Source organism: Ranitomeya variabilis, chromosome 4, assembly GCF_051348905.1.
Source record: "Ranitomeya variabilis isolate aRanVar5 chromosome 4, aRanVar5.hap1, whole genome shotgun sequence".
Taxonomy (NCBI): Eukaryota; Metazoa; Chordata; class Amphibia; order Anura; family Dendrobatidae; genus Ranitomeya; species Ranitomeya variabilis.
The window spans coordinates 457,106,418-457,121,057 of NC_135235.1; the positions used below are offsets into that span (position 1 = coordinate 457,106,418).

Consider the following 14,640-nt stretch of genomic DNA (forward strand, 5'->3'; position numbering starts at 1 on the left):
GCTGCAGGGGGACTTCGGCATCGTTGAAGACAGTTTCAACGATGATGAAGTTGTTCCCCTGATCGTTGGTCGCTGGAGAGAGCGGTCTGTGTGACAGCTCCCCAGCGACCACACAACGACTTACCAACGATCACGGCCAGGTCATATCGCTGGTCGTGATCGTTGGTAAATCGCTTAGTGAGACGGGGCCTTAAAATGTGGACAAACTCTATAAATTGATTTTATTAGGTAAAACAGAGAAAAACATGAAAAGGGAATCTACTATGTAATGTGAGCTGCTGATAAAGTTTCTATATCAGGCCTTTATAATATGAGCATTACATTATTTAAAGACAAACCTACTTTCATTTATTATTCACCTTGGAGAGAGGCTGTAGTGGGTTAAAAAGGGCAGATTCCCCAAACTGGGGCCCAGGCAATTTTAAGGTAATCTCTCACCAGGATTTCACCTCCCAAAATCTATTTACATGTACAGTACATGTAGCTCTTTCAAAGACATATCCAGCAATACCTTTACATGGCCAATCCATTCTTCTGTTACTGAGAGACCAGGGATTGAATTAAAATGTAAATTAAGCTGCAGATCTGAAGCCTCGGTCACTCCAACTCTATTCACTTACCATCACTGCCTCCTTCTTCATACATGCTGTCATGTGACTGCTTGCTCATGCAAGAAATATTGGTGACTGCAGACTTCCCTTTAAGGATTTAAAGTGAACCAATGTAATATTGTAGACTGTCAGTGTATGGGAAGGGATTTTAACTTTACAGTCTGAATTAATTTTAGGATCTGGTGCATGAGTCATGTGAACTCCTTGTAATTAAAGGTTGTTATGTTGGAGGTATTCAAAGGCCATGAGCTATACACTGTGTGCATAATTAATAGGGAAGTGAGTAATTTGACCATATCATAATTTTTATACCTATTTTCCAACTCCAAGCTATTTATCCTTGATTGCTTACCGGATGAAGCAGATCATGTGATGTGTATTTGTGTAATGAGGAGGGTGTGGTCTGAGGACATTAACACTCTTGAAATTAGCATTCCTGAAACTACTAAGGGTATGTTCCCATGGTCAGTAAATGCTGCGTACATCCGCAGCGTCCAACCCACAGCGGCCAGATGTTACAGCATAGGGGATGGATTTCAAGAAATCCCATGTCCACTATGCGTGCACCAATGCCTCCGGCTTACCTGCGCAGACGGACATGCGGCGCATCTTTCCAGACTGCAGCATGTTAATTATGTAGCGGAGATGCTCAGTCTCCTCTGCGTAAATTACCCATACACTTTCATTAGATACGGTAAAACCACATTATCTTCTTAGTCACATGCGTATTAAGTGTGAGAACGCAGCTTACTACGCATGTCTACTAATTTACATAATCTTGTTTTAGCCGAAGTACACTACAGTTCTTGTGATCAGCTGATCGAGAGAACTGCAGAGCACGTGACTGCCAGGGAGTGAGTTATATCCGGTCATCAGCTTGAAGCTCAGCTATGTTCTGGATGGTGGTATAATGGAACCTTTCAGCCAAAGGCATCCAGACGTGGCAGAGCTGGACAGTATGGGTCAGTATGTATATCTTCTCTGCGGACAGGAAAGAATATTGTTGCTTTTTTATCTTAATTCTCTTCCAGGAGACAAGGGCGTCAGTGGAATAGGCGATGCAGTAAGTATGGTTTATTTAAGATTATTAAAGGAGACTGTGTCATTATTTAAATTAAAATACTTTATTCTGGGTGTCTGTGTCTTTATTTACCACTAGCTGAAGAGCCCGGCGTTGCCTGGGCATAGTAAATATCTGTGGTTAGTTATAGCACCTCACTTCTCTTATTTTCCCATCACGCCTCTCATTTTCCCCATCACATCTTTCATTTTCCCCCTCACATCTCTCATTTTCTCCCTCACACCTCTCATTTTCCCCCTCACTCCTCTTATTTTCCCCCTCACTCCTCTCATTCCCCCCTAACACTTGTCATTTCAACCTCACATCTGTCATTTTCCGATCACTCCACTATTTTCCCTCACTCCTCTCATTTTGCACTCACACCTTTTCATTTTCACCTCACACCTCTCATTTTCACCTCAGTATATACATGTTTGTCATCTCCCTTATATATAGTATACACCTGTATGTCATCTCCTGTATATAGTATATACCTGTATGTCATCTCCCCTGTATATAGTATATACCTGCTGTGTGTCATGTCCCCTGTATATAGTATATACCTGTATGTCATCTCCTCCTATATATAGTATATACCTGTATGTAATCTCCTCCTGTATATAGTATATACCCGTGTGTCATCTCACCTATATATAGTATATATCTGTGTGTCATGTCCTCCTGTATATAGTATATACCTGTATGTCATCTCCTCCTATACATAGCATATACCTGTATGTCATCTCCTCCTGTATATACTATATACCTGTAGGTAATCTGCTCCTGTATATAGTATATACCTGTGTGTCATCTCCTCCTGTATATAGTATATACCTGTATGTCATCTCCTGCTGTATGTAGTATGTACCTGTATGTCATCTCCTCCTCTATATAGTATATACCTGTGTGTCATCTCTCCTGTATATAGTATATATCTGTGGGTCATCTCCTCCTGTATATAGTATATACCTGTGTGTCATCTCTCCTGTAAATAGTATATACCTGTGTGTCATCTCCTCCTGTATATAGTATATATCTGTATGTCATCTCCTCCTGTATTAGACCTCGTTCACATGTTATTTGGTCAGTATTTTTACCTTAGTATTTGTAAGCTAAATTGGCAGCCTGATAAATCCCCAGCCAAAAATAAGCCCACCCCCTGGCAGTATATATTAGCTCACACATACACATAATAGACGGGTCATGTGACTGACAGCTGCCGGATTCCTATATGGTACATTTGTTGCTCTTGTAGTTTGTCTGCTTATTAATCAGATTTTTATTTTTGAAGGATAATACCAGACTTGTGTGTGTTTTAGGGGGAGTTTCGTGTGTCAAGTTATGTGTGTTGAGTTGCGTGTGGCGACATGCATGTAGCGACTTTTGTGAGATGAGTTTTGTGTGGCGACATGCGTGTAGCAACTTTTTGTGTGTCGAGTTGCATGTGACAGGTTAGTGTAGCAAGTTGTGTGCAGCAAGTTTTGCGCATGGCGAGTTTTGCGCGTGGCGAGTTTTATGTGTGGTGCCTTTTGAGTATGTGCAAGTTTTGTGTGAGGCAACTTTTCCGCGTGTGCAAGTTTTGCATGTGGCGAGTTTTCCATGAGGTGAGTTTTGCATGTGTGGCGAGTTTTGCATGTGGAGAGTTTTGCGCGTGGCGAGTTTTGAGCGGCGACTTTTGTGTTTCGACTTTTATGTGGCGAGGTTGGTGTATGTGTGGTGAAATGTGCGCTGAGGGTGGTATATGTGTTCGAGCACGTGGTAGTGTGTGGCGCATTTTGTGTGTGTGTTCATATCCCCGTGGTGGTGTGGTGATTATCCCATGTCGGGGCCCCACCTTAGCAACTGTACAGTATATACTCTTTGGCACCATCGCTCTCATTCTTAAAGTCCCCCTTGTTCACATCTGGCAGCTGTTAATTTGCCTCCAACACTTTTCCTTTCACTTTTTCCCCATTATGTAGATAGGGGCAAAATTGTTTGAATTGGAAAGCTCGGGGTTAAAATTTCACCTCACAACATAGCTTTGACGCTCTCAGGGTCCAGACGTGTGACTGTGCAAAATTTTGTGCCTGTAGCTGCGACGCCTCCAACACTTTTCCTTTCACTTTTTCCCCATTATGTAGATAGGGGCAAAATTGTTTGGTGAATTGGAAAGCGCGGGGTTAAAATTTCACCTCACAACATAGCCTATGACGCTCTCGGGGTCCAGATGTGTGACTGTGCAAAATTTTGTGCCTGTAGCTGCGACGGTTCAGATGCCAATCCCGGACATACATACATACACACATACATACACACATTCAGCTTTATATATTAGATATAACTATAGGATTAGTAATGGAGAGAAGTCTTATAGACTCCTCTCCATTACTAAGCCATGGGCTTGATGTCACCTGACAACACAAAGGTGACATCAACCCCACAAATATAACCCCACTTGCCACCACTACAAGGCAAGTGGGAAATCAGTCCACCTCTCTGAACAGTGTCTAGAAGATGAACAGATAAAGAGACTGACAGGCTCCATGGATAGAAGGTTTGTGTTTGTTATTGAAAAGAAGAGTGGCTATTTGATATTCTTTTTGAAATGTTAGAAATTTATTTTTTGTACCTTTTGAGCTGTTTGTTTATAATTCTCATTTTACCTGATGAAAATAAACAATTGAGATGGGAAAATTTACTTTTTTAATTTCATTGGATAAAAATTCTACACAGTAATTGGCCAATAATTCTGCACTCATAGCTATTCTCCTAAGAAAGACAAAACAAAACAGTTTTTCTTTCCTAAATATTCAGGTTTCAGGTTTATTCACCTTTTGAATTGACCGACAGCACTGTGAGTGTTCAATAATAAAATGAATCATCAAAATACAAATTACCTAACAATTGTCCGCACATTGTTTTAGGGACGGTGCTTCTGTTAATACAAAAAAAAATTCTCAGGTGTCCAGAAATAGCTACAGAGCAGAATGGGAACCTTGATGGATGCTACAGGGTCCCCAAAATCCGGAATAAGACACCATCATTTGGAGCTAACCTCTCCAGGTCACTTTGCACTAAGGTTTACTCTTATGGGTACATTTGTCGTGTGTGTCATAATAAAGGTGGTGTGTATGTCCTCAGCGTATGATGAAAATGTTAGTTTTTCTGTATAGGGGGCTAAATTATGCATCCTCCAAATTCAGGGACACTAAGTAAGGAAAACTGTATTATTTTACATGGTTTTATCTGTTTATCTTATTAGATCTGCCCTTTGGTTAGTAATGCAATTACCAGCAAATTGGAACCAGTACTGCAAACTTTACCAGGTAGGCTGTCAGCTCAAGCAAGACTTGCCATACACATACAGTATGTATAATGGGTTCAATCATTCAAGTGTACTAGTTGCTGGAGTAATTCTTTATCACTGTGTCTGTAAGAGATGAACCTGACATTAAATTGCATTGTTGATTTAATATCTGCAGTCTTCTTCAATGTTTTATTGTTACAAAGTGTGTATTTCCTTGTTAGTATCCCCATTGTGTGTGTTTTGATTCCTCTTGTGAGTTGTGCTGGTGACTGAGCAGCAGGTGGCAGCACAGAACCATGTGTGAGACTCTTGATAAGTGAGGAAGGAGAAGCTGTTGGTGTGGTGTGTGCTCACTGCTCCTACAGTGTCTGCTTCGGTCCCATGTAAGAACTAGCCTCGAGTCATAGGTGTACCTCCTTCTTACAGGGTGTCACAAGACCCCATTATCTGGATCGCCACGGTTCCAAGTGGTGGGACCTCCAGCAATCAGATACTTATTAGTAGCCCAACCCTTTTAACCTGTGCAATCGTTATTACTGCAGCAAAAAAATAAAAATAACAGCAAAGAATCAACGTTCATGTGTGGCTGTAACAGTTTCAATATAAACTATAGTGACATTGACTTTTATTTTAGTAACCGCCAAGATTGACAGTGTTGCTGCTATTGACTACTCTTTGACTGGTCCCCCGCCAGTGACATCGGATTGTGTGGATGTGCAGATGAAGGTGAGATCGTCCTGTCATGTCACTGTTCAGAAATGTGCGTGAAAACCTGCAAATTGTTATTAAAGATGCATTTGACTTCATGCCCTAATTACATCTAGTGACTGCAATACCCCCTAGCAGTGCCTCTTTTATCTGAATCAAGGGGAGTCAAAGGAAAAGTGTTTTATGTGCTGATTGTCTGAGGGGGTCATCTGACATATTCTATGGGGTGGCTGCATTATACTATGTGGGGTGGCAGCATTATACTATATGTGGGCTGCATTATACTGTATCAAGGACTATGGGGAATACATTATACTATATGAAGAACTATGGGGTGCATTATACTATGGGAAGTGAATTGTAATACATGGATGACTATGGCGGTGCATTATACTATATGGAGCACTATGAGTGTATTATACTACACGGAGGACTGAGCAGTCTATTTTAATAAATGGAGGACTATGAGGAATATATTATACCATATGGAGGACTGAGGAGTGTATTATACTATATGGAGGACTGAGGACTATGAGGAGTATATTATACTATATGAAGGACTGAGAAGTGTATTATACTATATGGAGGACTGAGTAGTGCATTTTAACCCCTTCATGACCTTGGGATTTTTCGTTTTTCCGTGTTCGTTTTTCACTCCTCTCCTTCCCAGAGCCATAACTTTTTTTATTTTTCTGTCAATTTGGCCATGTGAGAGCTTATTTTTTGCGGGACGAGTTGTACTTTTGAACGACATCATTGGTTTTAGCATGTCGTGTACTAGAAAACGGGAAAAAAATTCCAAGTGAGGTGAAATTGCAAAAAAAGTGCAGTCCCACACTGGTTTTTTGTTTGGCTTTTTTGCTAGGTTCACTAAATGCTAAAACTGACAGGACATCATGATTCTCCAGGTCAGTACGAGTTCATAGACACCTAACATGACTAGGTTATTTTTTACCTAAGTAGTGAAAAAAAAATCCAAACTTTGCTAAAAAAAAAAAAAAAAAATTGCGCCATTTTCCGATACTCGTCTCCATTTTTCATGATCTGGGGTCGGTTGAGGGCTTATTTATTGTGTGCCGAGATGACGTTTTTAATGATAGCATTTTGGTGCAGATACGTTCTTTTGATCGCCCGTTATTGCATTGCATTTTAATGCAATGTCGCGGTGACCAAAAAACCGCAATTCTGGCATTTCGAATTTTTTTCTCGCTACGCTGTTTAGCGATCAGGTTAATGCTTTTTTTTTTTGATAGATCGGGCGATTCTGAACTCGGCGATACCAAATATGTGTAGATTTTGATTTTTTTTATTGATTTATTTTGATTGGGGTGAAAGGGGGGTGATTTAAACTTTTATATTTTTTTTTATTTTTTTCACATTTTTTTTACTTTTTTTTTTCCTTTTGCCATGCTTCAATAGCCTCCATGGGAGGCTAGAAGCAGGCACATCACGATCGGCTCTGTGTTGTGATTTTGCTTTTTGCTCCCTCTAGTGGTCATTAGTGATTTGACTCTGGAGCGTCTGTCTTTTCCTATATCCTCACCTGGGCCGTTAGTTCAGGGGCGTTGCTATATAAGCTCCCTGGACCTTCAGTTCAATGCCTGGCATCGTTGAAATCAGAGCTAATCTGTTGTGCTCTTGTCCTCTGATCCTGGTTCCTGTTTTTCAAGCTAAGTCTGCTTCTTTGCTTTTTGCTTATGTTTTGTTTGGTATTTTTGTCCAGCTTGTTCCTATCTGTATCCTGACCTTTGCTGGAAGCTCTAGGGGGCTGGTGTTCTCCCCCCGGACCGTTAGACGGTTCGGGGGTTCTTGAATCTCCCGCTTTGTTCCTTTGAAGGTTTCCTCTCCCAAATTTAAACCTCGTTTTATTGGTCCTTACAAGATATTGGAAATTCTTAATCCTGTATCCTTTCGCCTGGATCTTCCTGTGTCGTTTGCTATCCACAACGTGTTTCATAGGTCCTTGTTGCGGCGGTACGTTGTGCCTGTGGTTCCTTCTGCTGAGCCTCCTGCTCCGGTGTTGGTTGAGGGCGAGTTGGAGTACGTGGTGGAGAAGATCTTGGATTCTCGTCTCTCCAGGCGGAGGCTTCAGTACCTGGTCAAGTGGAAGGGCTATGGTCAGGAAGATAATTCCTGGGTGGTCGCCTCTGATGTTCATGCGGCCGATTTAGTTCGTGCCTTTCACGCCGCTCATCCTGATCGCCCTGGTGGTCGTGGTGAGGGTTCGGTGACCCCTCACTAAGGGGGGGGGTACTGTTGTGATTTTGCTTTTTGCTCCCTCTAGTGGTCATTAGTGATTTGACTCTGGAGCGTCTGTCTTTTCCTATATCCTCACCTGGGCCGTTAGTTCAGGGGCGTTGCTATATAAGCTCCCTGGACCTTCAGTTCAATGCCTGGCATCGTTGAAATCAGAGCTAATCTTTTGTGCTCTTGTCCTCTGATCCTGGTTCCTGTTTTTCAAGCTAAGTCTGCTTCTTTGCTTTTTGCTTTTGTTTTGTTTGGTATATTTGTCCAGTTTGTTCCTATCTGTATCCTGACCTTTGCTGGAAGCTCTAGGGGGCTGGTGTTCTCCCCCCGGACCGTTAGACGGTTCGGGGGTTCTTGAATCTCCAGCGTGGATTTTTATAGGGTTTTTGTTGACCAGATAAGTTATCTTGCTTTATTCTGCTATTAGTAAGCTGGCCTCTCTTTGCTGAACCTGGTTCATTTCTGTGTTTGTCATTTCCTCTTACCTCACCGTTATTATTTGTGGGGGGCTTGTATCTTGCTTTGGGGTCCCTTTCTCTGGAGGCAAGAGAGGTCTTTGTTTTCTTCTCCTAGGGGTAGTTAGATTCTCCGGCTGGCGCGAGTCATCTAGCGATCACCGTAGGCATGATCCCCGGCTACTTCTAGTGTTGGCGTTAGGAGTAGCTATTTGGTCAACCCAGTTACCACAGCCCTATGAGCTGGATTTTTGTATCTTGCAGACTTACACGTTCCTCTGAGACCCTGTCCACTGGGGTCATAACAGCTCTGCTACATATCAGCGATCTGCTGTTCGCTGCTATGTAGCAGAAAATCAGGTGTGCTGTGAGCGCCGACCACAGGGTGGCGCTCACAGCTGCCGTGGATCAGTAACCATAGAGGTCTCAAGGACCTCTATGGTTACAATACTGAAGAATCGCCGACCTCCGATCATGTGACGGGGGTCGACGATGCCGTCATTTCCGGCCGCCCGGCCGGATGCGGTAGTTAAATGCCGCTGTCTGCGTTTGACAGCGGCATTTAACTAGTTAATAGGCGTGGGCAGATCACGATTCTGCCCGTGCCTATTACGGGCACGTCAGCTGTTCAAAACAGCTGACATGTCCCGGCTTTGATGCGGGCTCACCGCCGGAGCCCTGCATCAAAGAGGGGCTTATGACCTCGGACGTACTATCCTGTCCGAGGTCAGAAAGGGGTTAATATATGGAGGACTATGACGAGTGTATTATACCTTATGGAGGACTGAGGAGTATGTTATACTATATGGAGGACTGAGAAGTGTATTATACTATATGGAGAACTGAGCAGTGTATTTTAACATATGGAGGACTATGAGGAGTGTATTATACTATATGGAGGACTGATGAATGTATTTTAATATATGAGGACTTAGCCATGTATTATACTATATAGAGGACTGAGGAGTATATTTTAATATATGGAGGACTATGAGGAGTGTATTATACTATATGGAGGACTATGGGTAGTGTATAATACTATATGGAGGACTGAGGAATGTATTTTAATATATGGAGGACTATGAGGAGTGTATTATTCTATATGGATGACTATGGGTAGTGTATAATACTATATGGAGGACTGAGGAATGTATTTTAATATATGGAGGACTATGAGGAGTGTATTATTCTATATGGAGGACTATGGGTAGTGTATAATACTATATGGAGGACTGAGGAGTACATTTTAATATATGGAGGACTGAGCAGTGTAATATACTATACTGAGGACTATGGGTAGTGTATAATACTATATGGAGGACTGAGGAGTGTATTTTAATATATGGAGGACTATGAGGAGTGTATTATACTATATGGAGGACTATGGGGCACATTTTTTTTTTTTTTCCATATTTATTTTATTTTCAAAAAGTAGCACATGAAAACAAAAACATAAATTATTTCCATTACAAATTATAATTACATAATAAAAAAAAAATAAATAAATAAAAATTAACAGCTATGTTAAGACAAATAATATTTACTCACAGTCCAGGTTTGCCAAATCTTTGCTACCTTTTTTCTCCTAGTGCGAGACTGAGACAACATTAATTCATATTTACAATTCACATTCAGCTTTTCGGTCAGCTCTTCTAGGGTTGGAGGAAAGGTCTCCTTCCATTTTCTAGCCAACAGTATCCGAGCCGCTATCAATATATGTGATATCAACCCTCTAATTTGTTTAGGAAATATTTCCAATCCAATATGTAAAATCGCCATTGAGGGAGTAATTTGTGCCATTACCCCCGTAATCTCCATAATCAGCTTCAGCACACCGCCCCAGAAGGATAAAAGCTTCGGGCACAAGTACCAGATATGTCTCTGGTTTCCTACTAATCCACATCCTCGCCAACACAAATGGGAGGATTGCGGATTAAATTTTGCAATTCTCTCTGGGCATAGATACCATCTCATTTGAGTTTTCTTTAATTGTTCCACGTGATTTATACAGGATGACACTCTCTTAACCTCCTTTATGCTATTTCCCCATAGTTCTAATTCTAATACCTCCCCTAACTCTAGTTCCCATTTTTTCATATAGGGCAGTTTAATCTCTTCCACTGGATTAACTAAAGCTCTATAAAACACCGATATTCCTTTTATAATTGGACCTGCTGTTACTATAAGTTTACCCATCTTTCCCTCTCCCATAGTACCAGAGTGTCTCGCTATTACAATTTTATTTAGAAAATTCCTAATTTGTAAATACTGATAAAAATATTTTCGTATTCCAGTATGTTTATTGGCCAATTGATCAAAAGGGATAACTCCATTAATTTCCATTATGTCTGCTAAGGTTTGTATACCTGCCCCTCGCCATTGTTGGAGGTTTAAATAAGGAATATGGGGCTCAATGGCATATATTGATAATGTTTCACATGGTATCCCTGACAACGAGGGCAGTAACATTCTCCATAACCTAATTGCCGCCTGCATTGTTGGCAATAAGGGGGAGGTGGGTCCAGTTTGAATTAACTCTGTCTCTAGCGCCAAACGCGTGGAATCCCGTCTAGAATAAAATTTTTCTATCTGCATCCATCTGTGGTTTCCAGTCATCTGCCACCATTCTTTTAAACCCACTAATATTGAGGCTCTATGATATGCCATTAGATCCGGAACTCCCATCCCCCCTGCTTCCATAGGTAGATATAGTAACGCCCTTGCTACACGTGGTTTCTTATATGCCCATAAGTATTTACTAACTAATAGTTGTAGATCATAAATATATTTTTTTGGTATATTTAGGGGGAGGGTTCTGAAATAATACAAGATCTTTGGTAAGGCTATCATTTTGAAAGCATTGATACGGGCTATCCACGAAGTGGTGATTTTATGCATATCTTCTAGTAAAATTTTAATTTGTGTATGTAGATTTGTAAAATTTACTTTTATTATCTGATCTGTAGTTGTCAACATTATCCCTAAGTACGGAATTCCTTCTTTTAACCACTGAAATGAAAATAATTTCTTCATATCTTGTATGGACTCTATTGATATTGCCACCGGAAGAATTGATGATTTATTCAGATTTAATTTATAGAACGATATCTCACTGAATTCCTTCAGCTCCTCTAAGACTGTCGATAAGGACTGTTTGATGTTCACACAAGAGATAATAATATCATCCGCATAAAGACTTATTTTATGAGCTTCCTTTCCTACCATTACCCCTGAAATTAAAGGCGAAATCCTAATCCTTTCCGCCAGTGGTTCCATACATAGGACAAAGATTATTGGGGACAGGGGGCAGCCCTGTCGCGTCCCGTTTGTTATAGAAAAAGGTTCCGATAGTGCACCCGCCGTCCACACCCTCGCCGAAGGGGCCGCATATATAGCTAAAATAGCTGCGAGAATTGATCCTCCCAACCCAAATTTTTCCAGAACTGCCCGGACATAACCCCAGTGCACCCTGTCAAAGGCTTTCTCTGCGTCCAATGACAGGAATGCACTGGGGAGGCCAGACAGCTCCGCAATCCGAACTAGATCTAACATTCGGCGTATTCCATCTTTCGCCTCTCTACCCCTCACAAACCCTACCTGGTCTGGTGAGACCAGATCTGGAATGATCTGATTTAAACGTGAGGCTAACATTTTAGTAAAAATTTTTATATCGTTGTTCAAGAGAGCTATAGGTCTAAAATTTTCTGGGATTGTGGGTGTTTTGCCGGGTTTCGGTAAAGTAATAATGGTAGCCTCCAAATTAACTTTCTCGATTGACCCCTCATCCCTCCACATCGAAAATATCCTCAACATAAAAGGAGCCAACTCCTCCTGAAAAATTTGGTAATAATAATTAGGAAAACCATCCGGCCCCGGAGCGCTAGCCCTCTTAGATTGTTTTATGATCGAAATAATTTCTTCTTTTGTGAAGGGAGCATTCAAATAGCTTAATTGCTCATCTGAAATCTTAGGGAGATTCACGGATCCAAGATAATTTTTTATTCCCTGCATCGAGGGTTGTGGGATCGACGGGTCACTCCCCAGATTATACAACTCTATATAATATTTAACAAATTCTTCAGCTATTCCCATAGGATTTCTCACATAAGACCCATCTGACTTCAAAATATATTCAATCCTATTTTTTATCTCTCTTTTTTTTATTCTTCGAGCAAGGAGGGCCCCCCCTTTATCCCCAGCAGAATACCACTTAATTTTTAATTTACGCATGTTATGTGCATACGCGGACAGCATAGCGTCTCGTAATTTAAACCTGATTGAAAATAGTTCAGCAGTGATTGAAGGAGTGACCGCCTTCTTGTTAATAGATTCTAAGGTTTGCAATCTGCCCAGAAGTTCTCTTTTCTCCTTCTCCTTTCCTTGTTTCAGAATAGAAGCTTGTTGTAATAACACCCCGCTTATAACCGCTTTATGTGCCATCCACAATGTTTCATCATTGATCTCCCCATTGTCATTTTGGTCATAATATTCCCTTACTGCAGAACCTACTATAGAAAATACCCTTTCATTCAGGAGCATTTCCTCATTCATGCGCCACCTGAATATGGGCGCTTGTTGGTGGGACAGTGAGATCTTAAGATATATAGGAGCATGATCCGACCATGTTATCAGACCAATCCTTGCTTCCATACTCCTTAATAAAATGTTATCATCTACCAGGAAATAATCTATTCTGCTATATGTGTGGTGTCGGTGGGAGAAAAAAGTATAATCTCTTTCTGATGCTTGAACATATCTCCAATAATCATGATAGTGAAATTCGAGTGCTAATGATCTCAACTCCCCTCGACTCCGCACTCCCCCTCGAGAACTGTCCATCTCTCTACTCATAGGAAGATTAAAATCCCCACAAACTATTTTACCTGCCTGTATTTTTTTAAATACCTTTCTAATGAATTTTCCTTGGCCCCTGTTCGGAGCATATATTGTCGCTAATGTATGAATTATCCCATTTAAAGTACAGGACACAATCAAAAATCTCCCTTCTGAGTCTACATATGTCTGTAACACTTCACATGCCACTGTATGTTTAATTATAATACAGACCCCACATTTTTTGGCCGTATTATTAGAAAAAAAAATATGTGGAAACTGGTCATGGCGAAATCTCCTATTATCTATTTCAAGCAGATGTGTCTCCTGTAAACAGATTATTTCTGCTTGTGATTTTAACACCTCTGACCAGACCATGCTCCTTTTACTAGGGGAATTCATGCCTTTAACATTTAATGACATTATTTTTATACTCATTACAACATATATATATCTTCTGCTATAAAGTCCTCCTCCTCCTTACCCTTTGAACTACTCCTATTAAATACACTAATATCTGTGATATCCAACGCATAAAACAAACAGATATCTCCGTCTCTTTCAGATCCAAACTGAAAAAAAAAATAAAAATAAAAAAAAAATAAAAAATAAAAAAATAATAAAATAATAATAATAAAAAAATATATATATATATTTTTTTAAACCAAAAAAAAAACCGACATACATTCAGAGCCCTATGGTTGATCACAAGTACTATAGGGGAGGCCCTGTACCTCGGGCAGCGGGCAGAGAAAAAAAACCATCTGCCTTGTTGGGGTCTGGAAAACAAAATTGTCTCCAGTTAATGTCTCGAGGACCGGCCACGAGGCTACATTCTCGCACTTTAGACTTAGACTTAAACTTTATTCCAGTCATTTACTACTTTCTTCCCTTTTTCCACTCTGGCAGGGGTATATGCAATTTTCCACCCCGCTAATTTCTCCTCAGCTGATTTAGGTGAGACGCAGGCCACTATATTACCTTCATATATTATATGGAGTTTCACAGGATTAAACCCCCATTTATATCTAATGTTAGCGTCTCTCAAGGCTGCGCATACATGTGCGTACTCTCTGCGCTTTGCCAATGTTGCTGCAGATAAGTCTGAATACACCTGTAACCCTTGAAATTCCGTAGGAAGTGTAAGGGGCTTTCTTGTTTGTTGTATGAATGCTTCCTTGGTAGGAAAACGCAACAATCTGACCAAAATGTCTCTAGGATATGTAGAATCCAGGTGTCTTGGTCTTGGAATCCTGTGAACCCTTTCAATAAGCAGTTCTGCAGGCGAGAAATCAGGTAGTACCACAGCCAAAAATCTTAACATAAAAGGGGCCAGCTGTTTATCTATTATGTCCTCCGGAATACCTCGCACTCTGATGTTCTGCCTTCTAGACCTGTCTTCTAAATCATTTAATTTGTCATGCACCTTAGACAACT

General features: G+C 40.7%; 1 protein-coding gene across 2 annotated transcripts in view; it reads left to right on the top strand.

The window, feature by feature from the left end:
* The window catches only part of LOC143765192 (bactericidal permeability-increasing protein-like), a 52,498-nt gene that overhangs the window by 19,590 nt on the left and 18,268 nt on the right, over positions 1 to 14,640 (top strand). For both annotated transcript variants that reach the window (XR_013213337.1, XM_077251622.1), the window contains exons 6-7: positions 4,916 to 4,979; positions 5,595 to 5,686. Coding sequence is in view for 1 of the 2 variants with exons in the window: in XM_077251622.1 (XP_077107737.1) it covers positions 4,916 to 4,979; positions 5,595 to 5,686 (156 nt within the window). In the remaining variant the exon portion in view is untranslated. The remainder of the gene's footprint in view (positions 1 to 4,915; positions 4,980 to 5,594; positions 5,687 to 14,640) is intronic.